This window comes from Wolffia australiana, chromosome 11, assembly GCF_029677425.1.
Source record: "Wolffia australiana isolate 7733 chromosome 11, ASM2967742v1".
NCBI lineage: Eukaryota > Viridiplantae > Streptophyta > Magnoliopsida > Alismatales > Araceae > Wolffia > Wolffia australiana.
Genome location: NC_135845.1, coordinates 14,093,438 through 14,114,748, shown reverse-complemented (window position 1 = coordinate 14,114,748; position 21,311 = coordinate 14,093,438). Strand labels below are relative to the sequence as shown.

The 21,311-nt window shown below is 40.3% G+C and overlaps 3 protein-coding genes across 5 annotated transcripts; 1 reads left to right on the top strand and 2 right to left on the bottom strand.

The window, feature by feature from the left end:
* Positions 1-11,449: 11,449 nt before the first annotated feature.
* On the bottom strand, positions 11,450-13,487 carry LOC144709244 (CURVATURE THYLAKOID protein). 2 transcript variants are annotated; one of them, XM_078582725.1, is made up of 7 exons: positions 13,229-13,487; positions 12,951-13,068; positions 12,316-12,407; positions 12,078-12,164; positions 11,870-11,932; positions 11,756-11,793; positions 11,450-11,636 (listed from the first exon to the last, which is right to left on the bottom strand). In XM_078582725.1, exons 2-7 carry the CDS (start codon positions 13,066-13,068, stop codon positions 11,582-11,584), a joined length of 453 nt encoding a protein of 150 aa, XP_078438851.1. In that variant the 5' UTR covers positions 13,229-13,487; the 3' UTR covers positions 11,450-11,581. The 2 variants fall into 2 exon arrangements, with proteins under 2 accessions (XP_078438851.1, XP_078438850.1); XM_078582724.1 differs by having other exon boundaries at positions 13,160-13,477.
* Positions 13,488-13,501: 14 nt separating this feature from the next.
* LOC144709242 (uncharacterized) lies at positions 13,502-17,627 on the top strand. Of its 2 annotated transcripts, none has more exons than XM_078582722.1 (7): positions 13,502-14,856; positions 16,264-16,353; positions 16,493-16,674; positions 16,751-16,871; positions 16,947-17,018; positions 17,128-17,227; positions 17,305-17,627. In XM_078582722.1, the coding sequence occupies exons 1-7, from the start codon at positions 13,546-13,548 to the stop codon at positions 17,484-17,486; spliced, it is 2,058 nt and encodes a 685-aa protein (XP_078438848.1). In that variant the 5' UTR covers positions 13,502-13,545; the 3' UTR covers positions 17,487-17,627. The 2 variants fall into 2 exon arrangements, with proteins under 2 accessions (XP_078438848.1, XP_078438847.1); XM_078582721.1 differs by having other exon boundaries at positions 17,302-17,627.
* On the bottom strand, positions 17,596-20,012 carry ADCL (D-aminoacid aminotransferase-like PLP-dependent enzymes superfamily protein). The gene is made up of 5 exons (XM_078582723.1): positions 19,826-20,012; positions 19,638-19,693; positions 19,157-19,329; positions 17,877-18,556; positions 17,596-17,772 (listed from the first exon to the last, which is right to left on the bottom strand). The coding sequence occupies exons 1-5, from the start codon at positions 19,971-19,973 to the stop codon at positions 17,675-17,677; spliced, it is 1,155 nt and encodes a 384-aa protein (XP_078438849.1). The 5' UTR covers positions 19,974-20,012; the 3' UTR covers positions 17,596-17,674.
* Between the last annotated feature and the right edge of the window lie 1,299 nt (positions 20,013-21,311).

Sequence of the window (21,311 nt, the reverse complement as noted above, 5' to 3'; positions counted from 1 at the left end):
CCTCTCTATACCTCAATATATGCCTCCTTCCCCTCCCTCTCTCTCCCTCCCTCTCTCTCCCTCCCTCTCTCTCCCTCCCTCTTTTCTCTCTCTCTCTCTCTCCCTCTCTCTCTCGCTCCCTCTCCCTCTCTCTCCCTCTATCCTCTCTCATTCTCTCTCTCTCCCTCTCCCTCTCTCTGTCTCTCCCTCCCTCTTTTCTCTCTCTCTCCCTCTATCCTCTCTCATTCTCTCTCTCTCTCCCTCACTCTTCCTCTCTATTTCTCTCTCTTCCTCTCTTTCTCTCCCTCTCCCTCTCCCTCTCTCGCTCCCTCTCTCGCTCCCTCTCTCCATCTCTCTTTCTCTCTCTCTCTTCCTCCTTCTCCCTCTCCCTCTACTCTCTCTCTCTCTCTCTCTCTCTCCCTCCCGCTCCCTCTCTCTCGCTCCCTCTATTTCTTTATATGATGGGGATACTAAAATGGATTCGTGAATTTAATAAACTAATGCAAATATATTGTTAATTATGTAATTATGTGTTCCTTGAGGGTGAACTGAATTTGGTTTAATCCTATAGAAAAAAGGACTCTGTAAATGGAGCAGGGATTCAACAAAAAACTTTGGTAATTCTTTGATGTACTAACTAATGGAAATATGATATATGAAATGGTCGCCTAAAGTTTAACACCGGAAGTTCTAAGGTAGCTATAACTGAAGAAAATTAATCATAATCATGAATCATAATTATCTCAAAAGTTAAGGTGTCTCAACGTACCTCAGACATGGGAGCCAATAGCTTGAATATCTTGATGTTAAATGGCCTTGATTCATGTTGATCTGCAGCTCCACAAGCGGATGCGAATGAAGATAGGGAAAGCTGTGGGAAAACGGATAAGTGGAAGCATGTGATTTGACCGGCACAAGAGGATGTGGTGGCGACGACGTCAACGCATCGACACCGGACGCGTCACCACCGTCATCGAAAGTCAACACGACCGTCGAAGACATGCCGCCATCGTCATCTGATCAAGTCAACACGTCGGCATCAGACACCTCACCGGATCAAATCAACACGCCAGCATCAGGCACGTCTCCACCCACGAACGCTCCTTCACGCGTCCTGACACATCGCTCGTCTTTATTTTATTTCTTTTAACTGTATTTTCTCTTTCCTCCAAGGCCTATATGTATAGGCCAATGTTTCAAGAAACAGTTAGGCAGTCATTATTCAAGAATTGAGTTTGTTTTAACTCTTCTTGGAAGACTGCCCAGCCTCCACTATCCCGTCTCCTCCCAATACGCTGCCGCCGCGGTCGTCGTCGTTGTCGGCCTCCTCCCCACTCTTCCTTCTTCCTCCTTCGTTCTCTCTCTCTCTCTCTCTCTCTCTCTCTCTCTCTCTCTCTCTCTCTCTCTCTCTCTCTCTCTCTCTCTCTCTCTCCCTCTCTCTCTCTCTCTCTCTCTCTCTCTCTCTCTCTCTCCCTCTCTCTCTCTCTCTCTCCCTCTCTCTCTCTCTCTCTCTCTCTCTCTCTCTCTCTCTCTCTCTCTCTCTCTCTCTCTCTCTCTCTCTCTCTCTCTCTCTCTCTCTCTCTCTCTCTCTCTCTCTCTCTCTCCTTCCCTCTCTTCTTCTTGGTCCGTCAGCCCTAGGGTTTAGCCACGTGGCGTCGGTCGCCCACCCAAGGGCGCTCCGTTGCCGCCAGCCACCCAAGGCCGCCCGCCCAAGGCCGTCCAAGGCTGCCCACCCAGGACAGCCCAAGGCCGCCAGCCCAGGGCCGCCCAAGGATGCCAACGCGGGACAGCCCTAGGCAGCCCGCCCAAGGCCGTCCAAGGTTGCCCGCCTAGGACAACCCAAGGCCGCCCGCCCAAGGCTGCCCAAGGCTACCCGCCCAAGACAGCCCAAGGCCGCCCACCGAGGGCAGCCCAAGGCCGCCCGCCCAGGACAGCCCAAGGCCGCCCAAAGTCGTCCTAGGCTGCCCGCCCCGGACAGCCCAAGGCCGTCCACCCAGGGCCACCCAAGGCCGCCCGCCCAGGACAGCCCAAGGCCGCCCGCCCAGGGCCAACCATAGCCACCTACACCAGCGCCCAATGCCGGTCACCCCGGCCAGGCCGCCTACGCGCGCCAGCCGCGCCAGTGCCCACGTGCACCAGTCCCACCGGCGCTTGCGCGCATCGGCCTCGCTGGCGCCCGCGCAATCCTACCCGTGCACGCTCCACTGCCTCTGCCCCCCATCATCCGTATTCGTCGCTCTTCCACACGCTCCTTGCTAGGGCCGCTCAACGCCCAGAATGTCCAGATCCTCACGTCCAGTGGGCCATTCAACGCCCGGAGCGTCCAGTCTCGTTACGATCAGAATTCCCCGCAACCTCTTCACACACTCCGTTGCTGATTTACGCCTGAGCTCTTTGATGTCGAGTGTTATTCGTCCAGTGTTCCACGAGAATTCTTCCACCGTCGTCAGATTTGATTTGAATTTCTCTGTCCTTTCGCTAAAATTCTTCCTCTCGAGAGATTTTCCGCTACGTGAATTTGAGTATTGGTTTTGGTGCTTCGGCGTCGTCGCGGTGGTTGAAGACACTACTCCCGCCCTCGACGAGGAACGGGGCTGCATCACCATCATTTCATCATTTTTAGGTTTTCGAATTCGAATGTGCGAATTTGTGGCCCGTTTTATTCCTCTACCCAAAACCGTCTATCATCCTCCACCGTTGTTGTCATACCCGTCTCCCTAGTCGTCTCTCCCGTAGCCGCTCCACGTCTTCCACCCCTCGTCATCATCCCGTCTCCCTTAGTCGTCCTGCATCAGGATGTTGATGGGTAAAGTGAAGGGTAGAGGTGGTGTGAAATTGGATGACTTGGATGGGATAGGGCATGAGAATTGGTGAAGTGAAGAAGAAGGAATACAATTTGAACTAGGCGAAGATGGTGGGTTACTATGAAGGAATGTATTCAATGATAGGGACGATGGGGATAAGTTGATAGGAGAATGATGGAGAGGCCAAAGTATGGAGAAAGAGAAAGGAGGAACCCAAGAGGAGTTGACGATGCCGAAGAAGAGAAGCCACCGTATTCGTTCCGTTGACGATCCGTTGCCGTTATTGCCAGAAAAATCACCAAGGAATCACTCTTTTCTCACAAACAACTTCACAATAATTCTCAAGAAAAAGTGTTAATACAAGCAGGCTCGTGGTCCTTTTAAAGGGAAAGAAAGATGCAGTTACAAGGAAAATAAACTGTCAATTCGAAACAGTGGTTAAAGAGAAAATGGTATAGAAAAGGGTGGTTCACATAGAGAAAGTTGTAGAGAAAGGTGAGGGAGAGAGGCTATGAGAAATTCAAATTGGAATTTATGAGAGAAGAGAGAAAAAGAAAGGTGGAATAGTCAATAATTGTAGGCGGATGAGAGAGCGCATAGAAAGAGAGAGAGGGGGGAGAAAAGTCAAAGAAGAGAGAGAGGAGAGAGAGGAAAAGTGGTTGATCTTTTCCCATCACACTCCCTCTATTCTCTCTCTCCCTCCCCTCCCTCTCCCTCTTTCTCTTATTCTCTCTCTCTCCCTCTCCCTCTCTCTCTCCCTCTCACTCCCTCTCCCTCTCCCTCTCCCTCTCCCTCTATTGTCTCTCTCTCCCTCTCTTTCCCTCTATTTTCTCTCTCTCCCTCCTGCCCCCTCCCACTCCCCCCCCTCTCTCTCCCTTTATTTCTCTCTCTCTTTCTCTCTCCCCCAGTATCTATCGTTTGAAGAGGGAGTGTCGAGAGAAGGAACAACAAAAGATGTATAAGAAATGGGGACAGGAGAAGAAAGTCCCATATATTGCAACAACGCCATGTACATCCTAGTTATAGGCCCATAAGAGGATCAAGGCGTATCTCATATTTATGGCGACACGCAACTGCCTGAGAGCCATCATGACCAACGACATGATGGCGCATATGGGTTAGCGTGTTGCCCTCTAACGCTAGTTGAAGTCAATCTTGGGACAACACAACTAAAGTGTTCGTACAACATGGTGTTGTCAGATGATGAGACGTTGAGGAAGGCCAGTTGGTGGCAGAACAGAAGTCGGGAGGGGATGGCGACATATATCATACAGCGTGGCGGCGGCATGTGGCAGAGCAAGTCTTGAGCTGAACTACAGGCGGCGACATTCCCATGTCAGTGCATTAACATCTATCATATACTCGCTCCACCCCTCCCTCTCTTTGTCTCTCTGCCACCCTCCCTCCCCCCTCGCTTTATCTCCCTCTCTACCTCTCTTTATCTATCTCTCTACTCACTCTATCTATATCTTTATCTCTCTCTCTCATACTTCCAGCATTACATCCTGTGGCCAATCTTAAAGTTGACATTTCTCCAATTTTCCTACAGGTCAGCCCACATCTCTTCCTCTCTATCAAATAAATTTCATTTTACGTTGGGTTCTAAAATAGTGCAGGTTCTACATGTGAGATGGGATGAAGAGCATCATATCATCATCATCATCATCGACATCATGATCGGGATCATAATCATCGCGGTAAAGACAATTTAAATACTGAAGGTGGTCAAAAAATGCGTGCATCTGCACAGTAGAAAAATATGTTTTTTTATAAAATTGATGTTCTAGTCACGTAATGTATGGATATGAGTCGTTTATCATATAGTCTATCTCTCTCATATATATTACATGTTTCTTATTGTGTCAGGCTCTTATCGTTTAGCTAAATTGAGATGGGCGACTACGGTGAGGGTGACGTAATGATATGGGTTAGTTGATATCACTATCAGACGTCCTCATATGTGACGTGATGGGAGCCGAGGAAACTGAGCCCACCGCAAATAATGGTGAAAACATGGTGCCTTTAATGCCATCTCTTCTATCTCTCTATCTCTCTCTCCCTCTTTATATCTCTCTATCTCTCTCACTCTTCATATCTCTCTCGCACTCTCTATCTCTATCTATCTCTCTCCCTTTATATATATCTATTTCTCACTCTATATATCTATCTATCTATCTCACTCACTGTTAATCTCTCTCTATATCACTTACACTCTCTATCTGTCTATCTGTCTATCTCTCTATTTCTCGGTCTCTCTATCGATCTCTCTCTTTCCCTCTCCATCTATCTCTCTCTTTATTTCACCTCTCAATCTATATCTCTCTACCTCTCCTTCTCCATATATCTCTCTATATTTACTCTCTCAATCTATATCTCCCTACCTCTCACTTTCCATATATATCTCTCTATGTCTCACTCTATCTATCTATATCTCCCTCCATCTCTCTCTATCTCTCGCTTGTCATCTATCTCTCACTCTCTCTCCATCTCTCTCTATCTTTCATTCTTAATCCATTTATCTTACTCTCTAAATCTCCCACTTCATCTGTCTTAGTGACGGTTGATATGATCTTTCTCTTATCCTTTTTATCAACGTATTGCTATAGCATTATTTGTATCAAACTACTCATATCTTTAATTCTTGAATTAATACATAAATGTATAATTTATGTAGTTTACTGTTGTGTTCTTTCTTTGAGTGTACTAACTTGTGGATGTAATATTTGTCTCCCAATGGGGCTCATGTTTTGAGTTCATCTTGATTTAAACATACTTCATAATCATGTTGTATGGCTGTTCAAAGGTGATCCAAATTTATCGAATCTACCTATTTAAGGTTCAAATCCCCATTTTAATTATTCAGAGATGAAATAAATAAATCAGTATATCTTCAAAAGAAGCCTTAGTCTTCATTAATTCAGTTATTTTTAAAAAAAAATCGATAGTGACAACTCTTGACCAATCTGGGTTTCAACCATTAAAATTAAGTTAAAAGTTTTTTCACCACAATCTCATAAGCTCTTTAAAACACATAATGTTTCTTTGAATTGGGGGTTTCCAATAATTATGTATCACTCATTCTTGATTTTTGTTATTAGTAATATCTAATATTCTATTAACCAGATGCTTTGGCAACAAAGAATTCCCACGATATTTATTTAGTACTTTCAATTTGTATAACTAATTTCTCACCATATTAAAATAATTATCACGATCCCAATCTTATTTTTTATCATTAGAAGAAACTATGATCAACATCATAATTATTGTGATCCGGTCAAAACTATTTTCCAATATTTTTCATCAATTTTTAATGACTTTTCATCATAATCATAATGATATGTAAAAGAATAATTATTATTGTAATCATAATCACATGGGCTCCTACTTCTGGACCTCATTTTTATATCTATTGAATTTATTAGTTTTCCCAGAAGCTATCCAGTCTACAGCAAAAGATAATATATGTCAGTAAACAACGCCCATAAAATCAGTCATCTGGAAAATACTTTGGCCTAAAGTTAAGAGAACCTTTTATATCAGCCCAAAAGGAACATATACCATCCTCTAACTTGTTGAACCCTTGCAACTATCTCATATAAATCCAAGAACTAAAAGTAAATATAGACCCAGCCCACTACATACTCAAACGGTAGTATAGCATCAAATAAGCCACCAAATGATGCAGGTCCTTGCAAATAATAAGAATTATTATGCCAACTTAAATCAAACACTCAATATAATTTTCACTGACTTGATAAAAAAATTAACATGTCTCCACCACGAGAACATAAGATTTGGAAGGTTGACTTGTTGCTGATCCAAGCCCATCTGTCGACCTCCATATTCTTGAATGCATTGCAACAAAAGTAGACATCCTACTGAATACATACGGGAATTTATGAAGCTCATTAGTGGGGAGAAAGAAACTGAAATTTATTTGATGTCTTTTGGATCTAAGTTGGAGACTATTAACTAAGATAAAAGTGATGATACATGAGATGAGATGCATCAGATGAAGGTTAAATAAACTTCACAAATTCAATTACAAGAAGGTAAACCCTACCTCATTTCATAATCACTTGAAGCATATCCGATAAATGAGAACATGGATAATTTAATTAATAATTGATTAATTATTTATAAGTTATTCATATAAATATATATTCTGAAAAATATTGATAAGATTACCACACATACCAAACTTTTAATGGATATAAATACTCCTAAAAGAGCACAAAACACAAACATTTGCATCCATCTAGTTACTTTTACTCATCCATTTCTCCTAATTTTTAGGGATCTGCGTTCCAAAACCCAAACCATTCTGGCATGCAGCAGTTTCTTATTTGGATAACATAAGATAAGTAAAATAATTATTTATATTAAAATTTTGATAAATAATCAAGGAAAATTGTTGAAGTGATCATTATTTAATTCTTCCAAGCCTGAATATCATGTTATGATTTTAAGTTTCAATGTGAGTAATATTTTGCATTATTTTAAAAAAATATTTTACTTAAAATTTGTAAAATGGTTATGTGATATGATTCACTATGTGTTGAATCTAGAAGAACCTACATAAATGGTTTTAACAGAAGTTCATGTAAGTGCAGATGATTATAGGTATAATAAGAGTCAGGGGTTCAATTATAAGTGTTTCAAGTTCATTATAATGAATATTAAATGAGATGTCATTTGTGATTGGCTTGAAGGCCACATATATTTCCAAACATATTCCAGTTTGAGAGAACAAACACGTTCCTTACATTGAGCTCGGGGCTTATTTTGTGGACTCCGGTACATATTCAATCGACAGAACTCTTAGATAAGGACATCTCCTTTAGGAAACAACTCCAAGGTCAATGATGAATTTCTTCAATCATATGCTTCCTTAGAGGCATCTACTAATGTACTCTGCTTTTGTAGTCAAGTTTGGAGTGATACTCGACTTTGAACTCTTACAAGACATTATGCCTCTATTCAATGTGAACATGAATACAGATGTAAATTTATAATCTTCCAGGTCTGACTGTAAACTAAAGTCAGTGTAACCCCAATCCGTTTCTTCACAAATCAAAATTCAGTCGTTAGTCCTTGATCAGCACTTAAGGATTCCTTTCACGTAATCTGATGTTCCTCTCCTAGGTTAGTCTGAAATCTTCTCATGACACTTAGATCAATTGCCACATTGGGAAATATAAATAGCATTGTGTTCAGCATGGATCCAATCACCGAGGCAGATAGGATTCTTTTCATATTTTCTATCTCTTTAGGAGGATTCAGTGATTGCTCCTTAGATATCTGAACTGCAGTTCTCATCAACATGAAACCTCTCTTGGAGTTCTCCATCCCAAAACTCCATTTGGTGATGGTTTCTATGTACATGGATTTGTCGAGATTTAGTAACATCCTTAATCTATCTCTAAAGATCCATATTCCCAATATGTAGGTTAATTATCCCAAATCCCTTCATGGAGAAGATCTTTGAGAGTTTTTTTGTTGAGGATAACATTCCCACGTCATTCCCAATGAGTAGAATGTCCTATACATAAGCTACTATGAAAGTAATTATGCTCATCTTCATTCTCAATCAAGACATCAGATTGATCATATTAACAATACTCATATTCCTACTTAGAGAAACCTTCTTCAGTCCATAGTTTGACTTTTGTAACTTTCACACTTGGATGTATAACCTTTAGGTTGTGTCATATACGCCTTCCTCATCAAGGTTTCCATTGCGGAGGTCAGACTTCGCATACATTTCCCAGATTCCCTAATCATGGTGTGCTATAATGATGAGAAGGATTATGATTGACTTATCATGGGAGTTAGTGAGAAGGTTTTGTCATTTTCAACTATCTGTCTTTGCCTTAAAGTTGTCAACTTTTTTTTTGGGACTGATCCTAGTTTAAAGACCCACTTACATTCAATAGGTAACATACCAATAGGAAGCTCTATCAAGTTCCAAAATAGATTATGTACATAGATCAAATTTCAGAATCCACCCGAACTTTCCCATTCATAATTTTAGGATGACATCTTCAAAGTTCAGCAATTGCCACCTCTGGGACAGTTTCTCGGACATTTTGTTGAATCATTAAACATATGAAGTTTTTGTGTATTTGAATAAATTTAGGGTATGTAAGTCCTCATCCGATGAGGCCATCATGCTTAGGGATCTAGAATTTGTTCAAAGATTTTTTTTGCTCCCACTGCCTTTTCATAGAAGATAAATGTCGTCCAAGAAGTTTGACCATCGACAAGAAACACCTTTTGTTCCTCAGGACGACATAAGTAGTACCTCATAGCTTATCCAAGTAAGGCCTCATCTTATGGGCTTGACTGACCACACTTTAACATACTTAAAGTTGAGTTTCTTTATTTTTTCAAGACTCTTATGGATTAGAAAGTAATGGAAATTTTCCATGATTTATGGTATGCAATTCCAATTTCCAAAGCAACAATACCATATTTTGATTGCTTATTATGGATCAAGTTATGTCTAAGAAGGTGCATTTCAACCTCTCTTCTATGATACGTTCATTGGAGGTGTATGGAAGAAAGGTCAGCTGAACTAAGATAACATTTATCATTCCTGAACTTATGTGAACTCCTTACTAAAGTATGTATCTCTTTGATCTGATCACAAATTTTGAATTATCTTTCCGATTGAAATAGCATACATCAACATGTATTGGCCTCAATATTTTGTTGGCACATTCTCCATTTTCAAAATCAGAGACGTGGGTATTGTACCTATAAGGCATGCTTATCAACTTTCATATAATTCAAAATCAAATACATTAAGTATGCATCTTCTTTTCCCTTTTTTTAAGCTCATAAAAATGAGCCTTGTCGACATAAAGTCTTGCTCTTCTTATGAGAAATATAGACTAGGAGATGGTATTAAATATCCAACGGATATTTTTCCCTCGATTTCGGATGACAAAGATATCAACTTTTTTCTCAAATAAAGGGATTAACTATTGTTCACAGTAGTTAGGGAATATCCAAGTGTGTCAAAAAAGAAATGATGTTCTTGATTACGTTTGGAGAATAATAATCTTCTAAAGATAATTAATCTACCCAGAGAAGCATGAGCTTCACTATCCATATAGTTATTCTGACAACCTTTTCGACATTTCCTACGCTCAACTTCATCTCATCTTTTCTCAGCTTGTATTCATGTGTTAGCCATTAAAACATCTGCATGTTTTAACTTGCTTTGAGCTAAGTAGGTGAGCTACCACATTGTATTTCCTCTACTAGTAACCTTTCTTGACCAGAATGAAATTAAATTTGTTCCGTGCACAATTATTTTTATGTTGGTAGATATACTTTGAGCTTGGGAACTTTTATTAAAAATTTTCCAGTGTGGGGACTATTGTGACATTTTTCCAGGGGACTATTATAATACCCGTACAAGTCAGTTTTAGTCCCCCCCCTCTTATTCTCTTACTATTACGTGATTATTGCTTCCATTAGAGACTGGATGGAGAGGAAATCAGATTTTCTGGCATCCCATTAGCAACAAGAAGAGGAGATCTTCCACTTTTAAGATCATGTTGATACATTAAGAGGCCGAGCATTTGAATGGCTTGAAGACGCCCACTTGAGGAACGTAAAAATCATGTAGTTGAAGCGAAAATTTTAAAATGACAAACATTTTGATGTGAAGTATTCCTCATAAGATATCACATCCATTGGGTCCCGGTTTTCTTATTTTAGTTCAGGAACCACAGAATAAATTGAAATGACAACACTCTTCTCAATGATTCAACATGATTCATCTGGATTTCAGTTCATTTAATTTAAATACCTAATTCATCCCTCTCCTAAACTTTATCCAGAAAAAAGAAAACAAGAATAATCAAATAACTAAGCCATTGCTGAGGTAACGAAAAATTCCTCATTATCTTACAAGTGTAAGTCGTCTAATAAATGTGTATCAGATGAATTATATGCACTTAATGGAATTAATATTTGGGGATGTTGAGCTATGATCATCAAAATTAGTGGGAATTTCATGAACGCAAACCATAATGGTGTGATTCATTATGTTCACTTGAATTTTACAACTAGTCTATTTACACTTTTTTAGTGGATACTAGCAATCTTTAATTCACATTTTTTATCTTTTCAAGAATTTCATAAACTAATCTTCAAAGTAGCTTTATTTTTTTCCGCAGTACTATCATAGTAGAGAGACCCTTCATAGTTGTTTCAAAAATAGTGGTTCATTTGCTTAAGGAAACATTTTTTCATCTCGATATCATTTCAGCCATTAACATCATATTTCACAAGCCTGCGAAAACATTCTTTCCGATTCTATTAGTCAACACACATTCTTACACGATGTTGTAATTTCTTATATTGAAAATTTAAATAAAGTTTCTCAGAAATACATAAATGCCTCGAAGAACTAGATATTTTATTTCAATGGATGGAGAAGAAATCATTCAATGTGAAACAATCTTGGTTTCTCTATTTTTTTCAATATTATATAGCAGAATGAAGAAGCTAAATTATCAACAAGGAATCAGGTTTATCTTAAAAAACATTATTAATATTCATGTTGACTATCTGACTAGGCCTAGACAGCATACCAAAACAAAGCGCATGCCAGACATGAAAATAATATCTAGTTCTTAGATGTATCATTGTAATTAATGCATAATATTTGTATTTACCAGAAATAATTCAGTCACGTGTCTGATGAAGGGCAAGTAATTTTAGGAAGTAAAGACTCACTTTACAAAATAACACAAAATAGTTAACAGCTTGAAAGCAAGTCAACGACCAAGAATGTCGGTTACTGAAGCCGTCAGATTCTTCCAGAACTCCTCGCTAAACGCATTAAAACAAAAGAATTGGAAAAAAAATCAAACACATGGAATCATTATGTTAAGAAAATCCCCAGAAAAAATGATAAGTGAATAATTTATAAGATATAATTCCAATCTTACCGATCAGGTTTGAAGAGGAGATAACGATAAATGAACCACTGAAAATTTTCAAAATCAGTGATGGGTCATCAGGTGAATTATTTATTATCTAACATCAAATAACTGAATAATTACCCATGAGAACAAAATCCCAATGAGCTCAAAGACGCTGGGAACAACAGGAAGGGTGTCAATTGCCTGAAATGGGAATCGGCTTAATTAGAACACAGGATGTTGGAAAGTAGACTTAATGGTATACCTAAATTAGATCACAACGCTGAGAATAAATAGTACATGGACATCAATTATAAGCGGGTTCGGGCGTTATTCTTGAGGTTCTTACGGTGAAGATATTGGAAGATGCCCAAAGCACAGCAATTGAAGCAAATCCCACGCCGATGATGGCTAATCGATCGTCTGAGTTGGACCACTGATAAAAAAATATGGTCAGGCTTAAATCAAACTTTATAACAAAGAAAACTGATATGAATCTTCATGTTATGAAGTCAATTCAGACTCAGATTTAGAGGAGACAATTCTTTCCATAAAAGAGATGTAATAAACAAAGAAAAAATAGTTACCGCATTTTGGACGACATCCAGGATGCTATCAGAAGATGAGTCGGAGCCATCGCGAGTAGCCATGGCCACAACCCCTTGATGTATCTTTCTTCCTGAGACAGTCCACAAGGATTGTTAGGAAATCATTAATTCAGACAATTAACAATCCCATCTATGATTTTTTTTAGAAATGTTCGGTTCAGTCAATCAAAGAACCGGGCGGGGTAAATATGATTTTATAAAAAAATCTCAATCAAAGATGGAGAAACGATCACAGACAATGCCTCTAAGACAGGAATATCAAAACCTTGCTAGTGACTTTTATAATTGCAATGAAACATTTTGGTCTAATTATTGTGAATTTGCTCGAAAGGTACATTGTCCTCCACATTTACACGTATCATTGCATCAAAGTCCAAATCATATTCCAGAAGCGGTTGATTGAACTGTGATCTTATTTAATCGAGAAACGAGAAATTATACCGTAACAATATAAACAATTAATGCCTAAAATCAAGACAGACCACTATTACGACCATAAACGGTCACTTAAATATAGAGAAAAATGATTACGTAAAATTTAATCGAGCACTGTGTCCAAGATATCACCAGCGACGAACACGCTTAGGATGGAGAAAAAGATTTCCTCAGCTCACCGTGAGGTGCTCGGCTTCCAGACAGAGGGAAACCACACAATTGACGAACATCAACAGGCGCGACTCTTCTACCACCGAGGAACAAGGAAGGAACCCCCACAGCCGAAGCGTAAGCCATCTGCGCCACAAATTACCAGAATTTCCCGAGATTAAAACTGAAATCTGCGAAGAACAACACTAAATTTCTAAAATCAAGGATCGAATTCGACCTTGAAATGCGAGGCGAAACCAGTAAATTGATACGAAAATGTAGAGAGAAATTGCGGATTCTTCACTACCGTCTCGTCTCCGCGGAGAGGCGATCAGTCGGACCAATCCAGCGCGCTGAAGGCCACAGAAAAAAGAAAATAGCCAAAATCGAAGAAAATTAACCAGCCACGTGTTTTTATACTAAATCCCCCGTATACCCTGCTTCCATTTAAATTGTACATGTACCCCTATAATCTTCCTAAAACATGAGAAAGCCCATCTGGGGGTATTTCTGTCTTTTCTCCTTTTCTATCCAGTACAACTACAACCCATCCCCTCTCTCCCTTCCCGTCGTATGTCTCTCTCCTCTACCGGGCATGGCCGTTCTTGAACCAAGCCAAACTCCATGGCATCACCAACCATCATGCTCAACGCTCCACAACAACACCATCCCTCCATCTCTCTCTCCTCCCATACCCCTCCATCTCTCTCTCCACACCAAATCCTCCATCCCCGGCGCTTCCCCAGCAGATGCCACATAAAACCCTCCATGGCATCATCAACCATCATCCTCCAAACTCCAGAACACCACCATCCCTCCATCTCTCTCTCTACCCATGCCCCTCCATCTCTCTCTCCTTCCCAAATCCTACATCCCCGGCGCTTCCCCAGCAGATGCCACATAAAACCCTCCATGGCATCATCAACCATCATGCCCAAAGCTCCACAACGATACCATCCCTCCATCTCTCTCTCCTCCCATGCCCCTCCATCTCTCTCTCCACCCCAAATCTTCCATCCCCGGCGCTTCCCCAGCAGACGCCACATACAACCCTCCATGGCATCATCAACCACCATCATGCTCAAAGCTCCAGAACACCACCATCCCTCCATCTCTCTCTCCTCCCATGCCTCTTCATCTCTCTCTCCACCCCAAATCCTGCATCCCCGGCGCTTCCCCAGCAGACGCCACATCAAACCCTTCATGGCATCATCAACCACCATCATCCTCCAAGCTCCAGAACAACACCATCCCTCCATCTCTCTCTCCTCCCATGCCCCTCCGTCTCTCTCTCCTCCCCAAATCATCCATCCCCGGCGCTTCCCCAGCAGACGCCACATCAAACCCTCCATGGCATCATCAACCACCAACATTCTCCAAGCTCCAGAACAACACCATCCCTCCATCTCTCTCTCCTCCCATGCCCCTCCATCTCTCTCTCCTCCCCAAATCCTCCATCCCAGGATGTGGACTCACTGCAATTCCCTTACTGTGGAGGGGGCCTTTGACGGAGAAGAAGAAGAGCTCTTGGCTCTGTTAAAGGTGGCTGTAGAGACTAAGGACAAGGATAAGGTGTATTATGCGATGCAGAGGTTAAGGGGAGTAAAGGGAGGAGTTAGTGAGGAGACTGGGGAGGTAATTGAGAGATGGTTTAAGAGCTCTGTGGCTGGTAGAATGGGGAAGAGGAATTGGGATGAGGAGAGAGTGAAGAAGGCAGTTGCGAGTGGGGGAGGCGGCTGGCATGGGCTCGGCTGGCTTGGTCGGGGGAATTGGGCCGTGAATCGGGCTTTTGTCGGTGGAGATGGCGTCTGTGGCAGGTGTGGGGAGCGGCTGGTGGCTCTGGATCTTGACCCTGTCGAGACTGAGAGCTTTGCTCGGTCCGTGGCCGACGTTGCTCTGAAACGCGAGTCCAATTCTACCATTCAGCAGTTTCAGGTTCACCGTCATCGTCATCGTCATCATAGTTCATTGTCGTCATCGAATTGTCGTCGTCTTCGTCATAATTGTGTCATCATCATGATCATCTTCTGCTTCAGATTATCATCATGGTCATTGTCTTCGTTGTCGGCATCGTCTTATTCAGATTATAATGCTCGTCTTCTCATTGTCATCATCGTCATCCACAACTCGTCTTTGTCATCATTGTCATCGCCATCGTCGTCTTTGTCATTATCCTCATCATCATTGTTGCCATCATCATCGTGATCATCTTCCACTTCAGATTATGCCTCTGTCCATCGTCGTCATCATCATCATCATTACCATCATCGTTGTCGTCATCTTCATTGTCCATGGTGTCCTAGTCGCATCATCATCATCCTCATCCTCATCGTCAATGTCATCGTCCTCGTCATCCTCGGCGTCGTAGTCGCGTCATCAGCATCATCATCATCCTCATTGTCCTCAACATCCTCGTCGTCGTAGTTGCATCATCATCATGATCATCTTCAGCTTCAGATTACAGTCGTCATCATTGATGTCGTCATTGTAATATTGGCGTCCTCGTCGTCATAGTCACATCATCATCAAAATCATCTCCTCAGATTATCACTGTCATCATCGTCATCTTTATCATAGTCATCATTCTCATCATCATTGTAATCTCAGCATCGTCCTGATCACATTCTACTTCAGATTCATCGTCATCATTTTCATCGTCCGGATCATATTCTACTTCAGATTATACGGCACCTGTGCTTATCATCATCGTCATCATCATGATCATCTTCCACTACAGATTCTCCTGCATCTCTTCTCATTGCCATCATCGACATCATCATCATAGTCCTCATCGTCAACGTCGTCGTCATGGTCTTGTTGTTGTCATGATCATCTTCAAATTACCCTGTGCCGCTTCTCAGTGATTTGGGCTGTAATTCCACTCTGATTGTGGGCATCACGAAAGTGGAGGTAGACAGATAAACAGACAGATGAGTTGGTAGAAAAGATAGATTGATAGACAGACACTTAAGAAGATAGATAAATTGGTAGGCGTGTATAGATAGATTTCTAGATTTATTGATTTATAGATAACCAATAGTAAGGTAGATAGAAGGTTATATATATATAATATATATCTATAGATTGGTAATATAGGTAGTTATATAGATAGATTGGAGTGGAGATATGTAGATTTATATTTATGTGGATCTATGTATAGATAGAGAGATAGATAGATGGATAGACAGCCAGTTAGTTAGACATAGAAAGGTAGACGGACAGACTGCACTCAGATTGATTTTTTCGAATTCCGATTATACTCTTATCTTTCACAGATTAACATCTTTTCATTAAAATGAGGAATATAGAATTAACAGCTTCAGAAAAAAAATTTGTCGACAGAAATGGCTGGATTATCACGGTCCATTTGAAGCTGTTATTGATGCTGCAAACGTAGGTCTTTACAGCCGGAGGACATTCTCACTAAGCAAGGTTCCTGAGCAACACTCTTCTATTCATCTGGGCTTCTCTCTAAATATCACAGTTCTTTGCGACAGTTGATATCATGTCATATGTGATGTTCCAACGTGTCAGACATATCCTAAAATCTTTCCTATTTATCCGACACCAGGTAAATCGCGTCGGTAATGCCATTAGGCACAAGATTGCTTCAAAGAAATGGCCGCTCATCGTCGTCCACAACCGGCGCATCAATGAAAAAGAAGTGAAAGATCCAAGAACAACAAAGTTGATAGAGAAACTCAGGGACTTGGATGCAATATACGCCACGCCCACCGGGTCAAATGATGACTGGTGAGCTATCAGAGACTGTTTTCCCGATGTTTAGACGTCTAATTATCGATTACATTGGCTCTGACGTGCGATTCAGGTACTGGTTATATGCAGCTATCAAGTGTAGATGCCTGATTGTGACCAACGATGAAATGAGAGACCATACTTTTCAATTGCTAGGGAATGATGTGTTTCCAAAGTGGAAGGAGCGGCACCAGGTAAATATATTTTTTGTCAGTCCACCACAAGAGGGGTATTCTAGTCATTTCAGTAGTTTTTGCCTTTCTCCGCAGGTTCACTTCACTTTTCGTGACGATGGCAACCCAGAAATCATCATGCCTCCTCCGTATACTACTGTTATTCAGGTATAGTCTCCTAGTCTGGTCTAAATTGGAATGATTTTGATTTTGTTGAAGATTCAAAGATGAAATCATGTGAGGAAGTTGAAGATTTCTCTATCCTAATGGTGTCTAGGAATCAGAAAAAGGACATTGGCATGTTCCTATCTCCCAAGAACATGATCCCGCCGCACCAACCGTGTGGCTATGCATCACAAGGGATGTCAGAGTCAAAGGTATTACTTTCTATGAATATCCATGAATAATTCTTCATATATTCTTGCTGATTCCTAAAATTTTTTTGAATCAGAAGACGAGGAAAAGGGTAATCCGGAAAATCCTAAAAATGGTGTGGGCCGCAGCCGACATGGAAATGCTGAAGATCAACATCCAAAGATCCTAAGACGATCCTGTGGAAGACCACTGGCTGGTGTTCTCTTCGACCTTGAGATCGCCGAGAAAAATCACGGCTGTGTTATTGATTTCCAGATCTGACCCTGGACATCTCAGGTGATCGATCTTGTTTAATTGTAAATCTGTAATGTTGATGTCTGCCATTCTTGTAGGTATGGGATATTTTCCCTTGTAAAAATCTATGAAGAGGTTTATTCAAAAACAAATTTCTTGAAATAAAAACTCTTTTCTAAGTCTGATAATTTACAAAATAGTGTCGAGAAATAACACTAGGTGTAAGGAACAGGGGTGCGTACCTCTGGAGGGCCTGATCTCATGTCCTCTAGAATCAGATCCAGGAGAGCCAGCGCTACTGGCCCTTCTTTACCTGCCAAAAACCCCCAAAAACAAGAAAAAAAACCAAACTTTAGTCAACAATTCATCAACCGTGAAGTCCAAAGATCAAGATCAAACAAAATTAAGGTAGCCCACCATCGCCAATAACATCCTCATCCCACTGCAAGACCGGTTTAATCAAAACTCCACTGCCGATGAGCATCATCTCCAAGGCCTTCTTCCCTTCCTCCACTCTAATGTCCCGGACCTGTATTCCTGCCAACAATCCTTTTCTGACAAGCTCTTTGGCAAGAACAAGACTTCTCCTAGCAGTGCAACCGCTTAAAATCTTATCAAATTTGGGCATAATAAACTCCCTCTCCTCTGTCACAAACCCAACATTCATGTTGGGGCCTTCAGCTATGAACCCTTCATCATCCAGCCAGATAGCTGCAAATGTGTCTTTCTCTTCGGCCTCCATCTTCGAGAGGACGTTGGGAAGATAATTGACGCTCTTGGTGGTTGCAAACTGGGGGGGTTTGATGGGGATGGAAGAGGTTACCACTCTGACGCCTCGTCTTTTTTGTGAATTATCATTGTATTGTTTGATCACAACAGCGTAAAGGGCTGTTCTGGGGCAGCCTGAAGGAGACAAATTGAAGTCGCCAGGTCCGGCGGAGAGCCAGTAACGCAGGGACCCTGTCTGGCATTTGGACACTGTTACTGTCTGTATAAGGATGTTCTTCATTGCTTCACGCCCGAAAGGGGGAGTGATTTTCGCCGTGGATGCTGATCTTAATATCCGATCTAGATGTTGGTCCACTTCATACAGATACCTGCAGTGATCATTGGCTTTTCCAGAGGTCAGTTCATCTTCCGTTTTTTCTAATTCATTTTGAATAATGTAAGGGATTCAACATGGTCTGAAGTATAAAAAATGTGATGGTAAGAAAATTAAGAATGCAGGATCTAAATTTTTGCATGAGTATGCTAATATTAATGTTCAGTTCAGCAATTTCGATCCACATGACAATCCACTTCACACGGGTACATGGTGTGTAATTGCGCTTTTCAGAGTTCATCTTTCTTTTTCTTTTTTTTTATTTGAGAGAAGCTTCGACATAATCTCAAGTTTAAACACGTGTAGTAGTAAGAAAAATGAGAATGCAGATTTTAAATTTTAGCGCGAAAAAGCTAAATATGAAAGTCCAGGCATCAAATCCTATTCACATGTTAGTCCAGTTATCTGGTTTTACTGAGTTCATCTTCCATGTTTTTTGCTAAATTTTGAATAATATAAGTTATTAAGCTTCGTCTCAAGTTTGAACAGATATGACGGTAAGAAAATTGAGAACGCGGGATCAAATTTTGAGCTAAAATTGAAGCTCAGCGGGTCAAAATTTGCAAGTATAAAATCAAATCTTAGCAAGGCTTACCCGTTGACTATGGCTGCTGTGTCAAAAACGCCATGTCCTCTATGAACCATGTGGTCGTCCAAGGGTATCACCATTGCTGCTGGATCCGTGGTGATTCCTCCCGTAATGCTTGAATACATCGCAAGGTATTGCCCAGTTTCTGCCGCCTGATTTTCTCTCATCCTCTCTATGACCTTTCTTGATCTCGCCACATTGAAACATAATCAGAATTACTACGCCGATGATTTTCTCGTAGAAAATATTAGATGAACAGGAAAAAAAAACGAACAACATTAGAACGATTCCGGTGTCATAGGCGGAATTTGAACGAGAGAGTTAAGGAACGATGATTTAATAACAAAAGGAAGCTAGTCTACACGAGGTTTTTATAAATATCTGATTGTTCCAAATAGAGTATTGACATCGAATTCATCGGATTGAACCTCGGGACTTCGCATCCGGATCCAGCAAACAAACACCAAAAAAATATCAAGGAATGTACCTCCGAGCATGATAAAACAGGAATATCCATTCCCTCGCCGCCTTCTCCTGCTGCACCTGTAAATACATACTAATCAGATCAACAGTAAAAATATCGTCGAGAATATTCTAAAACGTTCCGAGAAACCACACCTTCCGATCAAAACACTGATCAAGTTCAAAGACCAAACCTACACAAAAAGGACTCACCGTGATTGTTCATCCGGATTGAGCTTCTGAGAGCGATCGTCCCGCGGGCTAAGCGAATTGCGCGTCTGGCGAAGGAAGGATTACTCCGAGAATAAGCCCTAGACATGAGATCGAGAGGCTCTCCGCCCAAGCTGGTAGCCATCGCCATGGCTGGAGAAGCGAGCTCTCAAGAAGATCGAACTGTTGAACTGCCTGCTCAAGTATTTTGAGAATCCGTTACAACTCGTCAATTGACCATATTACCCCTCTCTAACTTGAAATATTATTTCACATTTTTTCACATTTTTTTCACTTCGGAGTAAGATATTCCAGCAATAGATTACTATAAGAGGCTTGAGTCGAATTGACCACATTACCCCTCTTTAATTTATTTGATATTATGTTTTATATTTAAAAAAAATCACTTTGAGTTATATAATCCATTAATAGCTAGTTTTAATATGCTTGAGTCCAATTGACCATATCACCCCTCTCTAATTTACTTGAAAGTATGTTTTTATATTTTATTTTGAAAGTTTTTTACACTTCGAGTTATATATTCCATTAATAGATAGTTTTAAGAGGCTTGAGTCCAATTAGCCGTATTACCCCTCTTTAAATTACTTGAAAGTATTTTTCATATTTATTTCCAAAAAAAATCACCTTGAGTTATATAATTCATTAATAGATAGTTTTAAGTGGCTTGAGTCCAATTGACCATATCACCCCTCTCTGATTTACTTGAAAGTATATTTTATATATTTCGAACATTAATAGATAACTTTTCATATTTATTTCCAAAAAAATATTTTTTTCACTTCAGAGTTATATATTCCATTAATAGATAATTTTAAGAGGCTAGAGTCTAATTAGCCATATTACCTGTATTTAATTTACTTGAAAGTATATTTTATATTTCTTTCAAACACTTTTGTATTAATAAATAGCTTTAAAGAAACTTGAGTCCGATTGATCTTACTACCCCTATTTAATTTACTTGAAAGTATATTTTATATTTCTTTCAATCTTTTTTTCACTTCATCTGATATATTCCATTAATGGATAATTTTACGAGGCTCGCGTCCAGTTGACCATATTACAATTCTCTAATTTACTTGAAAGCATGTTTTATATTTATTTCAAACATTTTTATTCATTTCGAGTTATATATTCCATTGATAGATAATTATAAGAGGCTTGAGCCCAATTGAACATATTACCCATCATTAATTTACTTGAAATAATATTTTATGTCTATTTTGAATATATTTTCACTTAAAGTAATATATTCTATTGATATATAATTTTAAAAGCATGGAGTTGAATAAGTGCAGATATTTGGAGAGCTGCACAATTTGGGATTTCACACCTTATCTGGAGTATCGGTACAAATTGTAATCATGGCCTAGTTTGGCCCCATACAACATTATTTGTTATTAAAACCAGTAAACTTTATTTCCAAGTATGGGTAGTTGTTGTCTATTTGAGAGACTCTTGATTACAGTAA